General features: G+C 42.8%; 1 protein-coding gene across 1 annotated transcript; it reads right to left on the reverse strand.

The window, feature by feature from the left end:
- Window positions 1–11: 11 nt before the first annotated feature.
- On the reverse strand, window positions 12–17755 carry mtus2b (microtubule associated tumor suppressor candidate 2b). The gene is made up of 13 exons (XM_030107691.1): window positions 15776–17755; window positions 15401–15587; window positions 14540–14728; window positions 9612–9710; window positions 8101–8300; window positions 2364–2430; window positions 1608–1822; window positions 1395–1500; window positions 1229–1302; window positions 1041–1139; window positions 832–951; window positions 552–652; window positions 12–276 (listed from the first exon to the last, which is right to left on the reverse strand). The coding sequence occupies exons 1-13, from the start codon at window positions 17540–17542 to the stop codon at window positions 69–71; spliced, it is 3432 nt and encodes a 1143-aa protein (XP_029963551.1). The 5' UTR covers window positions 17543–17755; the 3' UTR covers window positions 12–68.
- Between the last annotated feature and the right edge of the window lie 5472 nt (window positions 17756–23227).

The raw sequence follows: 23227 nt of genomic DNA on the forward strand, positions 1-23227 counted from the left end.
CATTCATGAAAAGTCTTCTGACATTGGATGAAATGAAAGAGTCTGATTAGTGAGCTTCGGCTGAAGCGTCATTGATGGTAGGAGTGCGGGCGGGCCGGGGAGCCCTGTCCGGAGGGCGGCCGGTGGACCGGGGACGAGCTCGGGGACATGCGAGGGCTCAGCTCGCCCGTCTGCAGGCGCCACAGCAGCTCCTCGTTGGTGCGGCTCAGACGCTTCTTCTCGTTGCTCTCCTTCTCCACGTGCACCTGCAGGTTGGCGTTTTCCTCAGAAAGTTGCCTGACAAAAAAAAAAAAATCATGGACTGCTGTGATAAAGAGGGAGCTGTGCTAAACTCAGGTCAGAACACGCTCTAGTTGTTAGTGCAGTGTAGAGGTATCTCATTAGCATGCCCCCAATCGCCTCCTATTATCCGTCTGACAGGTCGAACTGGGGAAAGTCACTGAGGTCAAACCTCCTTCTGAGACTTTATCTCAAGACATAACTGCATCTACATATTTTTACTCCGTTTTGCCTGCAACCTTTTTTTTCTACTGGCGAGGTGATGAACTGACCTGGACACGGCGAGGTTCTTGTCTATTCGCTCCTTCAGGTCTTCGTTCTGCTGCTGCAGCACTTGCAGTTTCTCCTCCAGGTACACATTCTTTTCAGCCTGCTCAAAAACACAGGTGGGAACGTGCACAACATTAAATTCTTTAAATTGTAGGGGAGGCATATTTCTCCTCCTCACGCAGACAGTGGCGCGCTGGAAGACTCTTCCTCTGAGATTAAAACAGCCTAAACCGAGCAACGCCGGTCATTTGATGCTAAAATAAGCAGCAACTTGAAGCCTACTATTTTCTCCAGTTCGGTAATCTTCAGCTCCTGCTGATGGATTTGCTGATTTTTCATCTCTAGGACTTCTTTCAGGCTCTTCAGGTCCTCTTCTATGTGTTTATATGGTGCTAAAGCATCCTGAAAAAACAAACGAACGAGAACAAAGGCTGTGTTTCAGTGGCTCTTGCAAACAGAGCCATTAATCTGAAGCTGCTTCTGCTTCTCACCACGATCTGCTCGTCCGTGCTCCGGCGAAGTGCTTCTTCAAATCTCTTGGCCCGATCTCTGAGGCTTCGATTCTGAAACGTCAGCGTGTCCACCTGGTCCTGGAGGCCGGACGGATCAGAGGCCATCAGATCGTGCTTCAGCACCACAGATAACAGAGCCGTGTTTACGTATGTGAGAAGCTGCTGACCTGCAGTGACAGTCTGATCTTCTCAAACTCCTCCTCCAGAGACTTCCTCTGCTGCTCGTGGGCCATCTTTAAATCTGACACGAGAAGTGAATCAGTATCATCTCTCCTGCCCTGCAGAGCAGTCGGTTAGTGCAGGAGGCCGGTGACGGTCTAAAGCGATGCTTACTCTTTACAGTCCTGGCGTGTTCCTCCTGCAGAGTGGCCAGAGTGTCGTTGTGAGTCGTCTCCATCTCCACCAGGGACGCCTCATGGCTCTCACTCATCTCCTCCAGCTGTGCGAACCACAGTCAGTTACGTTAAATTGGTTTTACATGAATCTAGCATCACATTCGAATCCTCCGGGAGACAGTTTGCTAAGTGCAGTAAGAAGTTTCCACACCTGCTCCTGCTGCTTGCAGCGCAGCTCGTCCAGCTCGGCCCGCTGCTGGGCCCGCAGGCTGTGGGTCTGCTCGGCGTGCCGCGCCTTCAGCCGCTCCTCCAGCGCTCCCAGCTCCCTCTGCTGCTGAGCCCGCAGCCGCTGCAGCTCGGCCTCGAAACGCCGCTCCTGCTCCTCCTTCTCCCGCTGCAGTTTCTCCCAGTGTGCAACACTGAAAGCTGGAGCCCAGATCAACGCTTCTTAACCTGACGGCTCGTCAGACTCAGGTCTTTGTGTGTGTAAAGTCAGATATGTGTTTCCTGACGGCATCATAAATGATGTAAAGTGAAAGCTTGAATCATGACATTACTGTGGCAAAAAGGTGAGATCATGTATGCATGTAAATAGTTAGATAACTACTGGTATATTTCCAAAGCATTCTTTCAAGCTTTACTCATTGAAAGTTGTCTCTGTGGTCAATAATCTAATAATCTGAGTTATAACTAATTCAAAACAATGAATCATAGCTGCTTTACACAGACTTTACCATTGTACTAAGTTTAAAACTATACATTTCTATGGATATACTTTCATAAATATACTTTTCAGTAATTGAAATGTTGATCAAAAAGCAGATTCTAAAGTTCATCTGTGTATTCTGATGAGTGACTTGGTAATATGCTACAGTCCATCATAATGTGTTAATGTGTGTGGAGCATCGAGGGCCTTCCTGCTTTCTATCCCCGCGGTGCTGTAAATGTCAGGGCGTCTGGCACTTACCCACTTCATCCCTGATTCTGGCGAGCTCCAGGGAAAGCTCCCTCTCCTTCACGATGGCACTCTCGCTCTGAAACGCACACAGACACGGGAGTGAAACACCTCTGACCTCAGCAGATGGACGTCAGTGACTCGGGTCAGGACAATAATAAAAACTCAAGCATCGTCATAAAGCTGTCATCATGCAGCTCAACGCAGCCTTTCATGTTAATTCAATTTGCTCATTTCTGATGTAATGAAGACGAAGTTTGTATGTCTGCAATCAAACTGTAGATGAATATGGGCCGATTCAACTTGGAGGGTAACAAACTCAAAGGGGGAGGTCACTGCTGTCAGTCCATAAACTCAGAGATTATGTTCTTCTATTTCTGAAGAGCTGTGAGACTGAACCTTCTTTATGCAGCCATGAACACAGAACTCCACATTTACAGTTTCCTCCCGAGCCTTTGCCCAGCCCTTCAGATGAGCTTCCATCATCAAACCCTTTTAAAAACTAAAGCAATCCACAGAAACTTTATATAAACAGCATAAATCAACCCATGAACTACCCTAATAAACACTTTAGATGTTTCAGATTAAATCAAACAGGAGAACTTCAGCTATATCAGCACCAACCAGATGAATTAATTCATGTAACTTGCCCCACTTGGGATGATCTTTCACTTAATAACAATCACGTAAAGCAGAGAATCCAGAGATTACGGATTTTAATAATATAATATAATCCGAGTAGAAATCTAAATAAAGGCACCATTTGTCAAACTTTCCCCAGACCTCTGTGAAAGCCAGTTTTCCTCAGATTTCATAGCAAGTGTCTCTAAAGAGATAAAAATAAATATAAATAAATAAAGTCCTTATAAAATAGCAGAAATAAATGCTTGTAATTTGACACCAGCCTCACAATAAGTTGTTACTGTGCCTGATACAAATGATAATTCAGTTACTACACCATTACACAAAGTGTTCATGTTTAATATAAACTGTCAATATCGGATTTTTTTCTGTGGGAAAACAAAATAGAAAGAGTTAAACTTATTATGATATGTACAATACAGTGGAGAAAAGGAAATATCAGTTGCACCTGTTTTCTCTCTGATGCCTGCATAGTGGGTAACAACTAGTCACTAGTTGTTAGTAATATTAGCAGCAATTTAAATCAAATTCTCACCTGCATTTCCAGAAAAAAGAAAAAAAAGATGTAATATATTTCGAACGTCTTGGACTACAATTCAGAGAGTCAAACAAAAGTGAGCAGTAATACGCTAAACTGAAAACCTCATGGGAGTCTGTCAAGGTCAAAATTAAGAACAACACACATTTTAACAAAGAGAATACCCTGACACGCAGCCCTCATCACACCCTCTGGTATCATAATCCACAGTGGAGCACACGCCAGACGGTTAAATGGCTATTGATCATCACGTCTCTAAACATACAGAGTAACGTCTGAGCTCAGAGCTGCTGAGGAGAAACTAAGAAGCCACAAGAGTCAGAGGGTAGCGGCTAAAAAATGTATGAGACCCCGAACAGGGTCTCTGAGGCGGTGATGTCAGGGCTTTATCTGAAACACACGGTCACCAGAAAGAGGCTGCAGCGGCCTCAGGAGAGCTGAAACACGCTTATAAATATCTTTTTGGTTCATCCGCTTCAGCTCTACCTCTGCTGATACCCATCAGTCCTCGGTCCTGCACAGACGTCCCCATGATGACACATTCTGGGTATGAGCTGCTTTCAAATTTTACCAACAAAGGAAGCTCACTTCACTTCAGTTCTTTTAATAGTGGAAAATTACCATGCAAAGATAACAAAAACAAGCAGTCAATAAAATAAATGATTGCTTTTATGAATCCAAAGTTCTGCACTGTTCTTTAAAATCACCAATATGTATATTTTAATGAAAAAAAAATACCAGTTTATCTTAAAAAAGTGAATTAGATGACACCATAATGATTGTTTTGGTATCAACGATTGCCCAGTAATCTTTGCAGACTGTCCTGAATGAAATATTTAAATAAAATGGCAAATGAGTTAACCTTCCAGCCAATGATTATACTACAAGGTGGTGTGCAGAGGACGGGTGGATGAAGAGAGGAGGAATCAGTGCTACGACAGCAAACATGATGATGGTTAAAGTACTGCCAGTCACACCAAACCAGCTGAACTCTGAGAGCTCAACACTGACCCCAACGCGCAGATGTGGCATTACTGAAATTCTTCATGTTGTCACTTTAATGAATCTAAGAATACTGATGTCAATCTGTGTTTATCAAAAGATTAACCACTTAAGAAGATCATATTGTTTATTTATTTATTTATGTTGCAGAAAAGATGCTTATTTACACGAGATATTTTTATCTCCAATAATCGGATAAGTCCAGTTTCTTTGGGACCTTAAAAAGCTTCTAATACGCAGCTCTGTTTATATTAGGAGTTTTAATCCTGAAGATATGAACACTTCAGTGAACATCTGGGAAAATGCCGCTGAAAGGGAAAAAACAGAAAGGAAGCGGGAACGCTTCATGCTTAGATGAGATAAAAATGATATTACAAAAAGATGGGAACAATAAAAAGGTTTTCCTGAACAGTTACAGGACTGTGACCATTCTGCATCAGCCAGCAGACACTCAATAAAGACGCAACGTACCCAGTGGAACGGAAAAGTTAATTGTATGTAAAGAGCAAAAAGGATCCCCGCAAACTAGACGAGCAAAGAAAGACCAACACGCCTGCTTTGACTCAGCATAATCATGCAGCTTGACGCTCTCCCCCGGCTCTGTCTCTAGGATACAAGTGGATGAAATGATCCAGGAGGCAAACACACTGCAACCGCCCCACCAAGCACACACACATGCGCACAACCATGCAAATAGAAAAGGCATCCCCGGTGCAGAAGCCAGCTGCAGGAGACGCCGCTTTTATTTTTTACCGTTCGGACCAGACAGCACAGAGACAGGAGATGGAGCCGACAGCAGCAGCGGCCCATACCGGGCTAGCAGATAGCAGCATCCCTCAGCCGGCCGAGGAGGCAGAGGGATACAGAGAGGAGGAGGAGGAGGAGGAGGGGGAGGAGGAGGAGGAGAGACGGGAAGACCGGAGCCTCACCTCGTTTCCTGGTCTGCGACCATCATTTATCCCGGCTGGAACAAAGACTGCACAGCCCCAGCCCAGCTCTGCCTGCCCTCCCCTGAAACCCCCACCAACACGCCCCGGATCGCACTCGCACGCATGACGGAGAGCAGCGCCGGGCTCCTCGCATCCTTCAGGAGAGGGATGGGGGAGGGAGGTGATCAATGAGTGACCAATTATTTGCTCTGTTACTGAGCTTCGGGAAAACTGGCAACACACACAGAGAGACATCACTGCTGGGATATTTATTCAGAGCGCTGATCGCATCAGTGATGTTCAGACAGGAAACTTTATTAAAAAACTATCCAAATAAATGGGATGATTGAGTTATATACAGTGAAATGTGCATACAAAAACAAAAAAAACAAAAAAGTGTCCCTTCATTTGTTGTAAATGATTTCATGCAAGCATTGAAAATGTTTATAGCAGTGTTCACTTATCCACTGTCTAACAATAGCAGTCATAAAACACTGCAGCAGGATTAAAACATGTATTATTCATTGTTACAGGGGTTATTTCTGTAATTTTAACACACATTGCACAAATGGATATTTAAGTGCACATTGAGAAAGAAGTTATTTGTGCATGTGACCTCCAGTCCTCCTCTCCTCGGACCTGGGGAGTATTCTCCTCATGTCAGGCAATCAGAAGCACTAAAAGCAGAGGGAGGTCCAAGCAAGCAGCTCTAATCTCATTAATCATCGCCCACTGTCGAGGAGAGGCTGTGGGTGGGGCCGGGAAAGAGATGAAATTGATGAAAAGATATCAGACGGCCAGAGCAAGAAAAGAAACGAGTGATCAGTTCAGCTCCGACAAGCAGAATACACTCCAGCTTTAGAAGCTGGATGCTAATGGCTGTGGCTGCCAGGCAACAAAGGCAATAATCCTAAATCTGTCTGAAATAAACATGATCTGAACCGAACAACAAGCAGCTGCAGGATGGATGCATGTTTATGTAGCATCCCATGCATGCAAACTCAACAGTATCTCACCACAAACTGTTCCACACACCGCCTCAGATTAACTGTGTCCAACGCACGTCTGCACAAAACCTCAGGGAATCCTCAGTACTCCACTTCAAACTGATAAATCCTGCAGCCTCTGTGGTTTTCATGTTCAAACGGTCACAGCAGCTTTAAAAGGCGACGCCTGGCTTCGCGAACAAAGTGCCGCTGACAACAAAAGCCAGATGCTACAGGTGCGGCGTGCCTGGAGATGTAACGCCGCCGAGCTGCTGCACTCGGAACATCACAAAGGCTTTCCCACAGCAGCAGCGCTTCACAGTAATGCTGCGAGACAGTTCAGCAGCTCTGAACGCAGCACACAGCACAGGACTGAGCACAGTAAAAGCTTTCAGTTTGGAACGATACAGATTAGACACTGCAGTCATTTTATTAGATAGATTCATAGAAGACAATGTGATCCAACAGCTCTGATTTCAATTCTGCCCTCAAAGTTAATAATAATAATAATAATAATGCATTGGTTTTATATAGCGCTTTTCAGGACACTCAAAGACGCTTTACATTACATTGCATTATTCTTTCACACCATACTGGGTGGTGGTAAGCTACTGCTGTAGCCACAGCTGCCCTGGGGCAGACTGACGGAAGCGAGGCTGCCAATCTGCGCCATCGGCCCCTCCGACCACCACCAACCATTCACTCTCACAACTTTCATACTAGGCAAGGTGGGTGAAGTGTCTTGCCCAAGGACACAACGACAGTTTTACGCCTGCGGGAGCGGGGATCGAACCGCCAACCTTCCGGTTATAAGAGTTAAAATGTTTAACTTAAATCAAGACTGATGGTTCACAGTTTTTTCAACATTTCTTCCTGCTTCCAAATCCATAACTGGGATGCCTGAGAAATCCAATGAGAGATTTGTACAATTCAGAGAATTTTGCATGTAGACATGATACATGATGTTGGTCATTTCAGTCAGTTTGTTGTCGGCATAATTTCACAAATAATTATAATATATTCAGAGGTGTGGCTTTTTTTTCTTCATGTGATGTACTTGTAGAAGAAAAATGCAAGATCCTGACATTTACATTTAGTAAATTGTGGAAGTACTTTTAGGAATAATTTCTGTTACTTTTAGCATTAAAATAACATCTTCGACAGAAAGGTAAATATGGTATAAGATAATTTATAGAACCTTCCTAAGGAAAAGGAAATAGGTGGAATGTATCCATGTATCTTCTAAACTGATTCATCCAGTTTAGGAGCGCTGGAGCCGGTATTGATTATGTGCTGATTGACCGGATTAATCAAGCTTGACTTTCTTTTAAAAGCAACACCAAAGGAACCTCCTCTGTGTTCAGAGTCTGATCAGGAAGACACAGCTTCACTGCTTCACCACAGTTTCTCCAAAAACATTTCGTTTGAAGGATGAAGTTTCAGAAGCAATGTGACATTTACATGGGTCAGATCACAAACATTGTTCATCCACATTCTCCAATCCCATTGCAATTTTAATTGGATAATTCCCATCTAATCAGATTGGAGCGGCAACACGACATGATTTTAATCAGTTATTGTGTAACCGGATTACTTCTGGTCCATGCAAATGCAGCTGGTGTAATCAGAGCGAACACCCTGAGGCCTCCTACCTGGTGGCAGAAGTGCTGGGTGGTGATGCTGAAAACATCCAGGCACAGCGAGGCCTTCTTCAGCTGGGCCTGGAGGGTCTGCAGCTGCAGGGCCTGCCGCTCGCAGCGCTCGCGCAGCTGCTGGATGAGGGCCCGGTCCAGCTCCTGAGCCCTGTCGGCCCGGACGCCGCCCTGGCCGGCCGCCGCCGGGCGTCCACGAACTGCACACAGGAGGAGGCAGAGACAGCTAAACACGACATATAAGTGGACGTTACGTTCATGTGAAACTCTGATTGTAATATATGTGCTTGAAGAGAGAACAACACTGGTCCCATAAAGTTCACCAATAAATCATAAACTTCTCCAGTAGGGCCCTCAAAATATTGCATAATACACCATTAAGTACGACTCTCCTGTTTTACAACAGGCCATAAAAACAACTCTTATTTTCCATACTCTAGTATTTCCTTCACTCTATCATCATAAATTTAAAAGAAAACATGAAAAGATACACAAACATGATTACGAAACAACAGAAAATGGGAACAATTTTTGTAATTGTAAATAAAATTTTCTTTACACATTTCAGTTAAGCAGTTAATCAATAATTTAATATCAACACAGAGATCACAATGTGGTCGTTGTGTAATAGTTGTGCAACATAGCATTATTGCTGATGCATAAAACTGCTGATAATCGACACATCTCTTAATGAAAAAATAAACATTTTATGGTCAGAGAGGATGATTTATTAGGATTTCCTGCTTTTCTACTGAGGTGATTCTGAATGAAACATCTGCGGGAAGCTCAGTGATTAATCACGGTGCCACGGCCAGCTCTGGGTTTACAGACCAAACCTCAGCGGTTTTTCTCTGCCCAAAGGGACAAATGGTCTCTCACTCAGTCTGATCTGGGTTCACAACAATCCGCAAAGTTTCAGCTTCTGCAAAAGCTGTTTTCAAGAAATCATATTAGATCATACCTGACTTGTTTTTAAACAGCACATAGTGTTGCTATTTTTCAAAATGTATTTATTTTCATTCATTTTAAAAGGTCTGAAATGATTTGATCCTATTCAGACATTGTTTTTAACAATAAGTTGTGAAATAGTCAGTCATTCTGGATGGATTTGAAATTCTCAAAATATGTTTTTTTACTCATACATGAACAACATGTCATAGTGTTTATAATGACTTCAAGATGTTATGAAAATAAAGCCAAGTATGTCTTGAAAAATAAGGGTGAAATACTGAGAGGTTTACTGAGTAACACAGGACAGTGACACATTAAAGGCAGAAGCACTCAGGGAGAGAGCCATTACATCAAAACAAATCAGCTCAAACTCTGTATAAAAGGATTTACCTGCATTCACCAGCAGCCGCTACTAATTCAATTCTCAAATAATTTTTAGGTTTTGACTAAAAGACTGACCCCCAGGCTACACCTTGTCTTTGCTCACAGTCTGCTTCAAACAGCTGAACCTGAACTGGACACAATGTTGAATGAAGATGATGTAAAAGTTCTAAACTCACCAGGAGACTGAGGCTTCGGCGAAACCACAGCAAATCTCTTCGGGGAAGACTTTGGTGACTGAGCTGCCTCTGTGTCCCTCTGCAAGTCTTTTCTTGAGACTGTAGGGAGAAAAAAAAAACACCTTTTAAAATGCACATATTTAACATCCAGGAGAAACATTTTAACTCAGGAATATTTTTAAATTGTAAATTCAAAACCTTTTATTCCCATTATTTCCCAACCAATAATGCTCCGCATGCTGCATGCTAATGATCCTTGACTGTGATGTGGAACATGTTTTGCAGGTTTGCATACACCACCCATCTAAACACTTCCACTCCATGATTTCCACACATATTAGTGGCAATGGTTACTTTGATGCCGTGGCCACTAGCTGGAGTTGTTGCACCGTTTGTTCAAACAGATTCTGCAGCAGGAAGCTGAAACTCCTCCTGGATCCTCCTGAGATACAGAGAGTGGCCACTGGATGGAGTTAAAGCCACAGATTCAGACTCCAACAGGGGAAACAGCAACCAGCATCAGACACAATACAGACGGAAAACACTGTCTGGCCCTGGATCTCTTTATTATGATGCAATATGCAGCAACAGTAAAGATGCTTTCCTGAAATACTCAGTAATAACTTGGGAAGTCAAGGATTTTTCTTCCTATATTATTATTTTTTGCCAAAAAACAGCTCTTCTCCAGGCAGCATGAGACAAACAACCATACAGCCTCTGCCATGAGAAGAATTATGAAAAATCTCAGCGAATTTCAGGCGATGAACATTTTTTGTTCTATCAACCCATGAAAACATACTAAAGTCCATATTGTAGGCTTTAATTTACTAAGATTTATTGATTCCTGCTTTGTGAGTTCAATTTTACTACATAAGTTGAATTTCAGAAACATACGGATTGTTTCATTACTTACACATGCACGTTTATGAACAATCTAAATTCACCTGTTCATTTTAAACATGTTTGGATTATGGGAGGACAAAAACTAGAAAAAAGCTCAGAAAGAACATGCAAACATTGAAAGCTGTGCTCCTGGGATCACCTTCTTGTGAGGCGCTATTGACTATTAAATTGTTCCACTTGTGCAATCATATGTTAACAATATATGTTAACATATGTTAACAATAATAAATTATTTTGAGTAGTTTCATTCACTTTTGCTTGCTGGTACGTTTAAACAAAAGAAACATTTGCAATAAGTTGCATGAAGGTTTCTTTTTATGTTTAACTCTCTTTAATCGGCCCGCAATGTTACAAACATGTAACTTAATATTTTATAAAAACCAGCATCGATTTATCATACAGGAAAAATCATGAACAGGCAACAAACTCACTAAATCATAGAAACATAATTTTAACAAAAAAAAAAAAAAAAAAATGAAGATATGTCAACTTTGTGAACTAAAGAGCTTGGATATAAAAACAAATGTGACATGATAGCGGCTTCATTATTGCTTCTTCTTGGTTAAATATGTTTTATTATGTTATGTATAATGTTTACTATTTATTATGTGTTCTTGTTTGTCGAGTTGCAGATTTCACATCTAGAATTAGAGGTTCTACACGTTACCTGCTGGCTTTTGCAACTCAGTAACTCAACGAGACTTTGTCTATAAATGATCACTTTAAAAATACTCAGGGCTTAATGTTGTCTTGCACTTGAGGGTAGAAATAGAAACTGACACCCACCTTCTCTATTGTAGTAAAAGATGTAACAGAGTGTGATCAGATCACTTGCTAAACACTCATGTGTGTTGAGGGTGAAGAGATAAACCCACTCTGAATATCATGACCACAGGAGGTGATTATCTTTATGAACTCTACCAGACATCGTTATTACCGTGATTTACCTCAGGATACCAGCAGATTATTCATCTGAGTAAATGACAGGAGTTTATTGTGTATTTATGTGTTGTTTTGTCTGCTTTTCTGCTAAAACAGCTTCAATGACAATGAGACAAATGTGTGCGTTTCCTTTAAGAATCAAGCATTAGCTGGTTCAGATATCCTCTAGAGATATTTTCTACACCAAGACTAGTAAAAAGCAGCCTGTAGTGAAAATCCTAATTATTCACGACGGTTGTTAAAAAGCCCCTGGCATTCATTGATATGAAAGGCTCTGATTCACAGATTGACGACAGTCTGAGCAGGAAAATACTGCAGCAAAAACCAAAAACATACTTATCTCAGTGCTTCAACTTTTCTGACAGGAAAAGAATCGGTCTTTATTAGTTAAAAGTAAAAATCCCCCCACTAAGTCCACACATCTGTCTTCAGTTTTACTTTGTCTGTCTGAGAGTCAGAAACTAGACAGCTCAAATTACTGATCATCAAATATTCAGCTGCTCAATCAATGGCGGTGCTGACACAAGCTGCATGTAAACGAAACACAACACCAATACAAGCAGAATCAAAATCCCAACACTCCTATCTGAGAATGTCAGATGAGGCTGAAATCACTGATAAAGCGCCGAGCTGTTGGAATATAACGCCACATTTCAGTGACGCTCGAGCCAGAATTAGAAAACGGAACAAATTCAGAGCACATGCGTTCACTTTGATGTCAAAATGCCCGAGGCCTGCGAGAAACCTCCGCCGGGATTAGTGTCTCCTCTCATTGCGGCAGAGTCTGAAACCACCTGGGACAGTCAGCAGGTTTTTTCTTCTTCTTCTTCTTCTTGCTGAAGTGCAGACCGAGCCAGAGAGGAGCGGATTGGATGAAGCACGCGGCTGGAGGCTGAGTCACGCTGCTAAACGCCGGTTTTGTGCATGAACATACTGCACAAATCCACCGCCTGCCGAAAGCTCGGCCGCCCGTGTAGCATTAAAGTATTAGGAAGAGATACTGGAAGAGTAACTGTTGCTATTTGTCATTTCTTTGTTGGCTCAGGTTCACAGAAAGAGATAAAATTGTACAACTAAGAAATGAGACAAAATGGTGCTTTTCTACAATCCAATAAGCACATGCTTTAATCCAAAGCAAGAGTTCCCACAATGCAAGCAAAAATTAGAAGATAATAAACTGTTAATAAAGTCCAAACTAAACTCTGACAGGATGTCGGGCTTTGAATTATAAACTTGTTTGTAGAAAAAAAAAGATGCTTTCAGTCAGAAGTGGGGTCAAAGGTTGCACGTTTATGTAGACATTTCTGTGTAATAGTTGTTCTGCTGGTTAGACACTCACACTGGTTAGATGGATGGATTAGTGTTGTTTTTCTACTTTCCCACATGTGCAACAAGACATAAGTCTACCAGCAGCTGCAGCAGCAGGAAGCTTGAGCTCATTTTTAATTATTGCTTCAGTTCGAATCAAACAACCACACTAAAAATCCCCACTTGATGAAAAGTGCAAGGATGCGGTTGTGGCTCAGTCGGTTAGTGGTTCCATCCTCCATCATGTCAAAATGTCCTCGAGGAAGACACTGAACCCCAAACTGCTCCCCGTGGAAATGAAGCACCTTGCATCCGAGCCGTCACTGTGTGTGTGAATGGGTGAATGGGTGAATGACAGCATGAAGTTCAAACAAACTTTAAATAAGATTATTTGTTGCAGAAGTTATTTTCAGAATTTTAGTATTATGTACACATGAATGACTTTATTGTCTCCAAATGCACTGTGGGTAAAACACATTCGACGTGTTCACATCCTGAGTTTGAAATGCTCCTCCAGCCTGAACTGACGGGAAAGATAAATTTGATGGGTCTCCTGTTGCCCAGCGTTCATTACGGCATCATCTCCCTCCTGAAAGGACTCCACGCTCACTACCAGTCCAAAACATCCTCCTGGAATGCATCCCCAGTGAGTGTGGCTGCATCGGAGGCATATGGCAGCAGCTAATGGAGCGCGGCCGTCTGCGCCAACAGCCTGAAGGGGAAGCATCGCCATGCACACTGCCAGTCATATATATGCTGTCGGGGCTGCCGCTGATCTGGGAGAGGCTCATCTCTCCGCCGCAGCACAATTAGGATTGTTCTGCTTGAAAGGATTACGGCTCATTTAAAGCTTGAGAAACACAATGACAGCATGTATCTGTGGAGATATAGAAGGAGGAGCCGGATGCAGATCCTGAGTGTCTGAGCTGACTGAATCACAAACACGAAGCAATATAACTGTGAGAAAAAGCCCGACTGGAAGTGTTACAGTGAAAATTTCTCCACAAGCTCTCATATCACACCACGCCTTGACTCAGCTGCTCAGCAGCACAGGTTTTAGGTTAATAATAAGCTAGAATAGACTGAAGCTGTTGACTGCAATTAAATCTGCAACACACGACAGCTGTTTTGTTGTTGTTTTTTTTCACAGCATGAAATCTCTGCCTGGAAAAGCAGCTTGATGGAGGCTTTGAGTGAAGACAGGAGTGTGTGGACACACAGCAGTCTGCTGTCCCCGGAGTCACAGCTCTGTTACGCTGGAGTTTTTTTTTTTATATCTGTTGGTCTATATTCAGAACTCAAAGCAAAAAGTTCAGTTGTTCCTTTGGCTTCAGCTCCGGCTCAAAACAGTGATACACTGATACACAGTCTGAATTAACACAATGATCGCTATGAATCTACACTAAAACAATTCCAGTATGTACCCTACCAATCATGCAGTTTTCTTTCTAAGAGATGAAAATAAATTCACAATGTTCCTGTCACACACAAGATAATGAGCTTCTCTATATTTTACTCTCTTGGCTTCATGTAGCTGAGGACTGCAGTGAGTGTTGGACTGAGCTCTGGGATCTGATACTGAAGAGATGCTGAGAGGAGGAGAGCAATTTTAGGATTTTTCTCATCAGAGACTCTGTGGTGCAGCAGCCTTGTGAGGAATGAAAGAAAAAATGAATTCCAGCCAGTGACTGTTATGTTCTCTGTACCGGTGTAACCTTGGTGTGTGAAATAATTTCATGGGTCTGAACGTTATAGAAAAAAATCTGAAGACTCACGCTGAGAGTGTCCGCTGTCGTTGGACTGGTTGCTGGACGCAGACGAGCCGCTCGAGGTGCGGACGAAGCCAAAAGCAGCCAGGCGTGCAGGTGGAAGGGCGGAGAAGCCCGGAGGACGGAGGCCGGACTGGCCTGATTTGAGCAGGAGGCTTTTGGGGGTAGTTTCAGGACCTGACCTCCTTTGCTCTCCTGGAGTTTGACAGAACGCAGCACTACATTAGCTGTGAATCTCCACTGTATACACACCAAGAATGAAGAGCTTCAAAGCAAAAGAAGCCCGATCTTTCCATTTTGATATTAGGAAAATGGATTACTCAGTCATGGTTGCAGCGTGACAAAGAATGAATAATTTCCTCTGCAAATAAGAGAAACCAAAAATAAATCACTCGATGCAAGATATTCTAATTACTCCATTAATTATCCACTGACAGCCATCTGAAAGAATAAAAAGAGACTTTATATCTCACTTTCACTCTCGGTGCAGCTGTAAAAATGACAGAATAGAACAAAACATCCCTTCAGTGACGACACTGCACATAAATAAGTAAACACCATATGTGTTTGCTGACTATATTACATTTAATAATGTGAAAAAATGCAGTGGTGGAAAACTGTGTGAGATACCCCACTATGGAATATTTTGCACTTCAAAGAGGTTAGGTGGCAGAAGCCGAGTCTAAGCATGATGGGAAAAATGTAAATCATTCAGCAAGCTGAAGAAGCTTACTGAATAAATAACTTCTCTGAAGCTCCGCCGGATTAAATGTGCACAGAATAGTAAAGTATGTAGATGGTGAGACATGAAAAATCATCCCAGATGATCTCGAGCTCAGTTTGAAACTCTTCTTCAGACCATCTCACCTGCCAGCTCCTGGTGGGCCGGAGCGGACCCTCTGCCGGCCTGAGCTGTCTGGCCCGGTGCTGACCTTTGACCGGTCTGCTGAACTCGAGGTTTGGCCGCAGGCTGCCTGGTGACCGCCCCTAACCCCAGCTGAGGTCTCAGGGTTCTGGGCGAGCGGTACACACTTCCTCCCTCCTGGGAAACATGCTGCAGAGGCAGATATGCAAAACAGCGGTCTACAATGGTCTGAGTGGAGTTTGCATGTTCTCATTGTGCGCTTGCACAATGGGAGCATGGGTAGAACATGCAAACTCCACGCAGCAAAGTCCCCAAGCCCTAAAGCAGAGATTTTACCAACTTGTGCCAATAAATCATTTCATGTGAATACTGCTCACCTCTTGGAGATACTTTTCAGGCATGTCTTCGTGAAAGCTGTCCGACTTCCCCCCGAGCCTCTGTGGGATGGTGCTGCCCGGAGGCTTCATCCCGCCTGGAGGACAGTACCCCGCCTTCTGCATCTCCTGCCGATACTTGTCGAAGAGCAGGTTGGAGGAACACAGCACCGGCGTGGATTTGGGTTGAGTAGCAGCCTTCGGATCTTTGTGAGGGGGAGGGATGGTGTACGAGGATAACCTTGTTTCGTGAGGGGCATCGGGGCCTTGCGGTTTGGCCTGAGGATTCTTGCGAACGTACGTGATTATTTTAGGTCGGACGTTCTTGGGCTTCTGAGGAGGAGAGGATCTTCTGGGCTCGGACTCTTTCTGTTGAGGCATGACGGGTTTGGGGATGCCGCTGCTCAGGCTGGTCTTACCAGGTGGTTTAACCGGCTGGCTCAGACCTCGGTAAGGGGAGTCGCTGCGCTCCAAGCTCAGTGCCCTGGAGCCCTGGACTTTGGCAGGAGAACCAGGAGGCCGTCTCTTGGGAGAGCAAGAGGTGTTCTTCGGGGACGCAGGAGACACCGATCGACTCGGGCTTACCCATGGCTTCCTCCTCTCCAGACTTGAAGAGCCGGGGACCACCGTGTGCTCCGCAGAGCCCGGCTTTTTTAAGGAGTTATCAAAAGAGAGCTGCTTCTTTAAAGAATATTCAAACGAAGGCTGCTTTTTGAAGCTCCTGTCAAAGGAGTTTTGTTTTTTCAGGGTGTTATCGAATGAGCCTTGCTTTCTCATGGCTTTAGGATCAATCGATTGAGCCCGCCTTGTACCTGTTTTAGGTGGGCTTTCATCAGCTTGTGTGCTTTTATCCATCTTAGTGTTACTTTCTTCAAACACTTTGGGTAAAGACTTGTGCTCAGTACTTCTTCCTCGATTACAGTCCCCTCCTAAAACAGGATTCCCTGCTTTGTTTTCCATGTTGTTGCTCTTCCTGTGCTCATCCCTGACTTCCTTGCATAAAACGGCATTACTCACGCGTGCATGTGAGCCAGCATCCTCCGAACGAACCGTCGAATTCAAATTCACGTCCACCTCCTTGTGCTGTATTGTGCTTTTCCTCGCTGAAAGGGAAGGGTGATCAGCCTTGCCTCTGTCAGAGACGATCTGAGAAGCCAGAGTCAGGTCTTCTGAGATGGTCGATTGAGGCCCGGAGGCAAACTGCCAGGAGTCGGTAATCTGGGTCCTTCCCACAGTGTCCGCAGCTGTGACCATGCTGGAAACGGTGGACAGACAAGTCACAAAGACGTCCGTTTCAGAGCTCAGCTCATTCCTGGATGCCTCTCTGCTCTCAGACACATGAGAGGCGGACGACTCCTGCTCGCTGGCTTCACGCACAACCGGCTTCCTCTCTTCCCGGCTGTTATCCGACTCCTGCTCGAGTGTGGCTGTGCTGCATGATGAGTGATGTTCTTGAAGCTGATTTCGCTCCGCAAGCCCCACAAAGTCTTCGCCGTCCTCCACCAGATAAGCCTCCAGCTCCTGGCACTCCAGCATCTCAAACTCAGCCAGCTCGGGGTCGTCGCACTGCGAGTCCGTGCCCCAGATGATGACTTTGTCCGGCTCCGTCGTCTCGCTCGGCGGCCCCAGCAGCGAGCCGGTGTCCCCAGTCTTACCGTCATCTTCCACCCGGATTTCATTGGCGTTGGCATCGCCGTCAGCCAGCACGCCGCCCGGCTGGTTATTGTTCCTCAACTCCCCCTCACTGAAGGGCTCCTCCCGCTCACACATTATGAAAACTGCTCCGACTTTACGGCACCCTCCAGAGCACTTTAAAAATCACTCATCCATGGCATCCACCGTGAAAAACTCTCCGCGCCCATCAAAGTGTCCTAGAGGCACAGCAGGTGCCTGTTCTCACAAACCCTCCCCATCTTCCAGATACCAAAATGTTGAATATCATGTTTAGTTTGGAAGATTGGTCTGGGTGACATCAGGGCTCCTCCTGTGTGAACACAACAGAAAACAAAGACTAAACAACAGGCTTGGTTACAGAAAATTTTAAAAAATATGAGCTCAGTGTTTCAGTAAACTCAGGTTTATTATTTTGAATTGCTCCAATTTTCTACTGTCAATTCTGTTTTGACAAAACTAGAATGAAAAATCCCAACACATCAAACAGTAGGCCTCTATCTTCCTTTTAACATCTTGGATTAGATTTTTTTTTTTTTTTTTACAGATGTTAAAAAAAATAAGCAATTTATCTCTTTTTTTGTTTCGGTCACTTTGGTCAGTTTATTAGTTCAGTTATAAATTGTTATATCAGCATTGTAAGTGTTGTAGAAATGAATAATATACATCCTTTAATATTCTATGATGCTTTTTCTGATTAATTTAGTGTTAAAAAAAAAAGGATAGCTGGGAACTGTGTGTGTTTGTACAGTATACTGACAACAGAGTGACCTGAGCCGGGGCAGAATGTCGTCCACTCTCCCAAAGCCATCCACAAAACTGCAAACAAAAGCTAAATCTGGGGCAAACCTCACTTGTGGGCAGTCATTTTTCCAAAATCCATTTCAGCCTGTCTGAAGAATGAGTCATTTTTAAAACAGAATCGAATAAGGACACACTTTTCTAAAGGACATAATTCAGCCACAGAACAGGAGATGAGAGACGACTTCAAACAAGAGAGCATTAACTTCTGAGATGAAGAATAAAATCCCACTTTCTCTGTAACATTTGCATTTAAACTGCTGCACGATTTGAAGTGGGGGTTACTGAGTTCAGCACAGGAATGGAGTTTCTTTTAAATCAGTGCACTGAACCGAAAAAAATGTAAATGTTTGCAAAAGTGTTTGAGAACTTAGTTGTACAGTCGGGAAAACACAATAGTGTCAATCAAACTGTGAATACTGCAGCTGTGAATGTGACTAGAAGCAGATTAAAGGCTGCTTTTCTGACTTTCAAGGGAAAACTGTTGTCATGTTTGACATTTTGTGGAAGCAGCAGCTTTTCCATTACTGAGAGCATCTGATGGGAATGATCTCAAGACTAAATGAACCTTCACAGAAAACAATTAATCCACAGAAGAGCTTTACAAAGGAGACACACATCGAACTGACATGATTTATTATGTAACACTGCAGGCTGTGTAATGACATTATAAGCCCAGAATAACATGGAAGGCAAGAAAGAACACACACATAAAAATGCTTTTGAATCGTGAATAAAACTCACGCACATGTTTGTGCTGTATATAGTTAACTGTGTTTGTGATTTTTTTTTCCTCAAATTTCTCTGTATGTGATGGAAATGGATGACCATTTAATAAATCCTCCACCAGTTTTGAACTCCAAATATTTGTCACACTGATTGTAAATACATAAAATTCTACAACTTCTTCACTGTTTGACATGCTGTACCAAGCAGGTGGATGTTAGGTCTGTTCATTTCCCCAATGTGATGTGAATAGATTCATTTTTTACATGCATTTTAAAGTAAAACAGACCAAATCTGACCTCCTGAGCATCACCTGGGCTTTCAGGATCTATGGATCCCATGAGGACCTCTAATACTAAAGATGGCCTGTATCATTGGCAGTGATGGGAGTAACTGCGTCAAAATAAATGGCGTTTCTATTTGTGGTTAGATGGAATCGAACAATTTACCTTTCCCAGCGTTACCATGCCATTATCATTATGAGGTGCAGCTCTATTACTGTAATTCACTGCTTTTTGGTTTTTCATCCTCCAGATTCCAGCTGAGCAACGGAGCATGAAGTTCATGTACATAAATGAGCAACCATTGGAGATGCAGCCATAGAGAGAGCCCTGGCGGCTCTTCAAAGGAAAGTAGTACAGACATCTATTGACATACATCTATGTCAATAGTCAATCGTAAGTATTCATTTAATTAATCATTCAACTTTAAAAGGAAGGTTTCTCCCTTTTAAAAGAGTTTTTCCTTTCAACAGCTGCTTATGTCATCTTCTAATTTGCATATACACTCATTTGCATATCTAGGTCAAATGAGATGATGATGTCATTTAAAACTGATACATTGTTGCAAACTCCTCAGTCAGGAAAGCTCTAAATGATGACATCATACAGAAAGAAGGAACCGTATTGGTGCAAAGTGCATCATGTGACGTGACAGAGATACAGCCACAGAGAGCCCTGATCATTCAAAAGCAGTTTTAAAATGGAAGTACCGTTATCTATCGACATACATCTATTCTGTTTTATTATTTTTACAAATGTAGAAATGCTATCTACAGCTAAAATTAAAATTTGATTGATTTCTTATCTCATCACCATTGACACTGTCAATGTTTATCACACAGCAACATTTGAATAATTTAGATTAATGTAGTGTTTCCTGTTGGTAATTAATTCTGTCAAGTGTCCATTTATTTCATTAACCATATGTTCAGTTTTATGGTAAATAATTGAACATGCATCATAACTTCCAAGAGGGGATCCAAATTCTTTGACATATTTAAACACATTTTGTTTAAGTAACAAAATAGTTACTTTGACAAGTAATTAGTTACTTTTAAAATATTTTAACTTAGTTAATAAATTATTTTTCTGTAGAAGTAGCTAGTAACTATAACCAATAATTTTTTTTTAAGTAACTTGCCCAACACTGATCATTAGTATCTACTATATAAATGTATCAGTGTGACAGGAGTTTCATATGACGAGAGCACTATTAGCCTCAAGTCAAACAATTTCCTCACAAAACAAATAGTAATAAAGTAGTAAAAATATGCCCCTAAGAGAGAAAAAGCTCTGATATTGCACCGAGTTTGGAAAATGAATTCCAGGTGTTTGCACTTCACATCACATTAAAGGAACTAGACTTAACGAATGCTTTAATGACGCTGAGTTGATCATTACTCAGACATGCAGGTGATCAGTGTGAAGGAGGAGGCTGCAGCCCTCTGAATGGATCAGAAAACTGTAGCAACACCTCATGCTGTGTTGCTGAGATGGAAAAAATTAACAGAAAGCTCAGTCGTTCAGCCTGATTCATGTTCAGGAACCGAACTGTTCTTGCACAGCACGGTGAGCCATTACTTGTTTTGTAGACAACAGTGATGAGTCCCAGAAGCCTTCATTATCTGAGAAAAACATCTCCATTGCTTCTATTTGTTTCAGATGTGTGACACTGTGAATAAGAGCAAAACCATCGCTCCTAGTTTATATGCTTGGCTCATCCTCATACTTCATCATCTCAACTTCTTTGAAAATGTGAGAATATCTGCTTTCATTCTGTACACTATATCATCATTTTCTCTTGTCCTGAAGCTCAGTGGGAGTCTGGTAAAGCGTTAGATTTGCTCACATATGCGATATGCGTGCACAGTGAGCCTTGACTCATCCTCTCTTCTCAAGCTGCAGTTTTCCCTCCATAAAAAGAAGTAAGCGGTATGAAGAAGTTCTCTAACAAAACCGGGACCATTGAAACTCAAGGTGAAAGGGGAAGAAAATTAAAAAAAAAAACAAACCTTAAAACCACCCTCATTTGCTAAAGCAAAGCTTAACTGATGAGCTTCTTGTCCACTCATCAGCTGATTAGCATGTCAAACTGACTTACAGCTTATTATGCATTTGATCTCCATTGGTGTCATAATAAATTCACTTACGCAGCAGGAAACAGCATCTAATTTCCCTTCTTGAGCAAACAAAACAGTGGTGCAGGGAGACCACAGAGTCTGACGCATGCTTGGGAGGAAACGACCACAGAGAAACAGGTAACTGCTTTTTCTTGGGCAAGAAATGCAAAGTGGGTTCGGGAACAGAGGTGTGCCTTTGCAGTGCAGTCAGGAGTAAACGCTGCATCAGCATGGCTCTGCAGAGGAAAACCGATGTATAGGATTGTTTTACACCTGTCTCCTCAGCGCTGCATGTCTGTTGCAGTCATGTCCCACTTAATGTTCCAGCATCAGTCACAAACTCTATGGAAGTAACCCTCTGATCACCCCAATGAAAAAAGAAATCTGCTCCAAAGAAACAATCAGAGACGATCTTCAGGACAAAAGCTGGCAACTGCTTGTATGATTGTTTCTGCTGCAGCCATAATTGCTTTTTCCTGCTTTAAATTGATTTTCTCCTCCACATCAGCTCGGACGCAGACCGATACACGGACGCCACAGTGCATCAGCATCCATCAGCGTGGCGACGACATGATGGAGACATTTCACTTGTTCCTGAGCTTTATTAGCTTAAATAAAAGCGCAATAAATAGTGTGTAAAACTGTCACTTAAAGCTTTGTTATTTCACGATTTATTAAACATTTTAAAAAGTAATTAATGCAATCATGTGAGGCAGTCAAAAACAAACCGCAACATCATTATAAATGACAGAGACTTGTGTTGTTTTCGATCTGAACGCCACCACAGTGAAAATACTACAAAGAAGATGTGGTTTCAGTGCAGATTTTCAGTTTTGATTTGAAGGGAGTTAGGTCCAAATCAGGCAATTGATGTTGGGAATACCAGAATACCTTTGATATGTTCTCTGAATCTGCAATGTCTGTTCAGCTGATCAAGGCAAAGGTGTGTTTTTTCCATTATTATTTCATAACACGGAGCAGATAAAGGTCTAGACTTGATTGAAGCTGGTCTGAAAATAACCTCCTCAGTGAGGAAAGCTATCATTAGGCCCATCAGAGAGGGTGAACACATTAGCTGTGGGTCCATATCAGCTCTTTGGGATGCTCTTAAAAGAAATAAAGCACTGCTGATGAGCTCAACAAGCCAAACAAAACAACAACAACACACAACACAAGTGAATGATACAGGGAGGTTGTTTTTGTTTTTCTTGCAGGCCAGTTTTGGCCGATGGGCCAGATGTTTGACACCCCTGAAATGCACCATGATATGCCTGAACTTTATAGGTCAAATTCCTCACATCTGATAAAGGTCTTCAGTTGAAAGAGAATATTTGATCAGAGCTGATAGAGAAGATTCACCACCAGGTGTAAGCAAGTAAAAATGAATAGAAGCTTCTCTGCAGCTCTGAAACGACATTTATAGGAAAGTGAAGCAATGATCAGCTTGTACCAGAGAGCTCTTAAACAATGAGAATAGAGGGTATTCCACAAGATCCCAGACGTATGGCTTATTGTCGTGTCTCGCTATAAGTCCGACATGGTTTATCAACTTTGCACACTGGACAAATCAACCTGATTTTGCTCTTGTTTTGGTTTGATTCACCGTTTACCCCTCACACTCTGACAGGGCTCCATGTGACCCAGAAATGAAGGATGATGCTACTCGACTCTACTGATTGAAGTGATATTTCTCACCTCTTTTCACCGCCTCATTATCCCTCCCACCCACATACTGTACAGCGGTGTTGTACATTAGTCCTGCCATCAGTCACTGTGCTCTGCTCCTGTCATCGCCCTTCCTCTGTTTGGTTCTCCTACATCTACATCTCCCGGCTGTTTCCCTGCTGCTGCCGCCG

Source organism: Salarias fasciatus, chromosome 14 (assembly GCF_902148845.1).
Source record: "Salarias fasciatus chromosome 14, fSalaFa1.1, whole genome shotgun sequence".
Taxonomy (NCBI): domain Eukaryota; kingdom Metazoa; phylum Chordata; class Actinopteri; order Blenniiformes; family Blenniidae; genus Salarias; species Salarias fasciatus.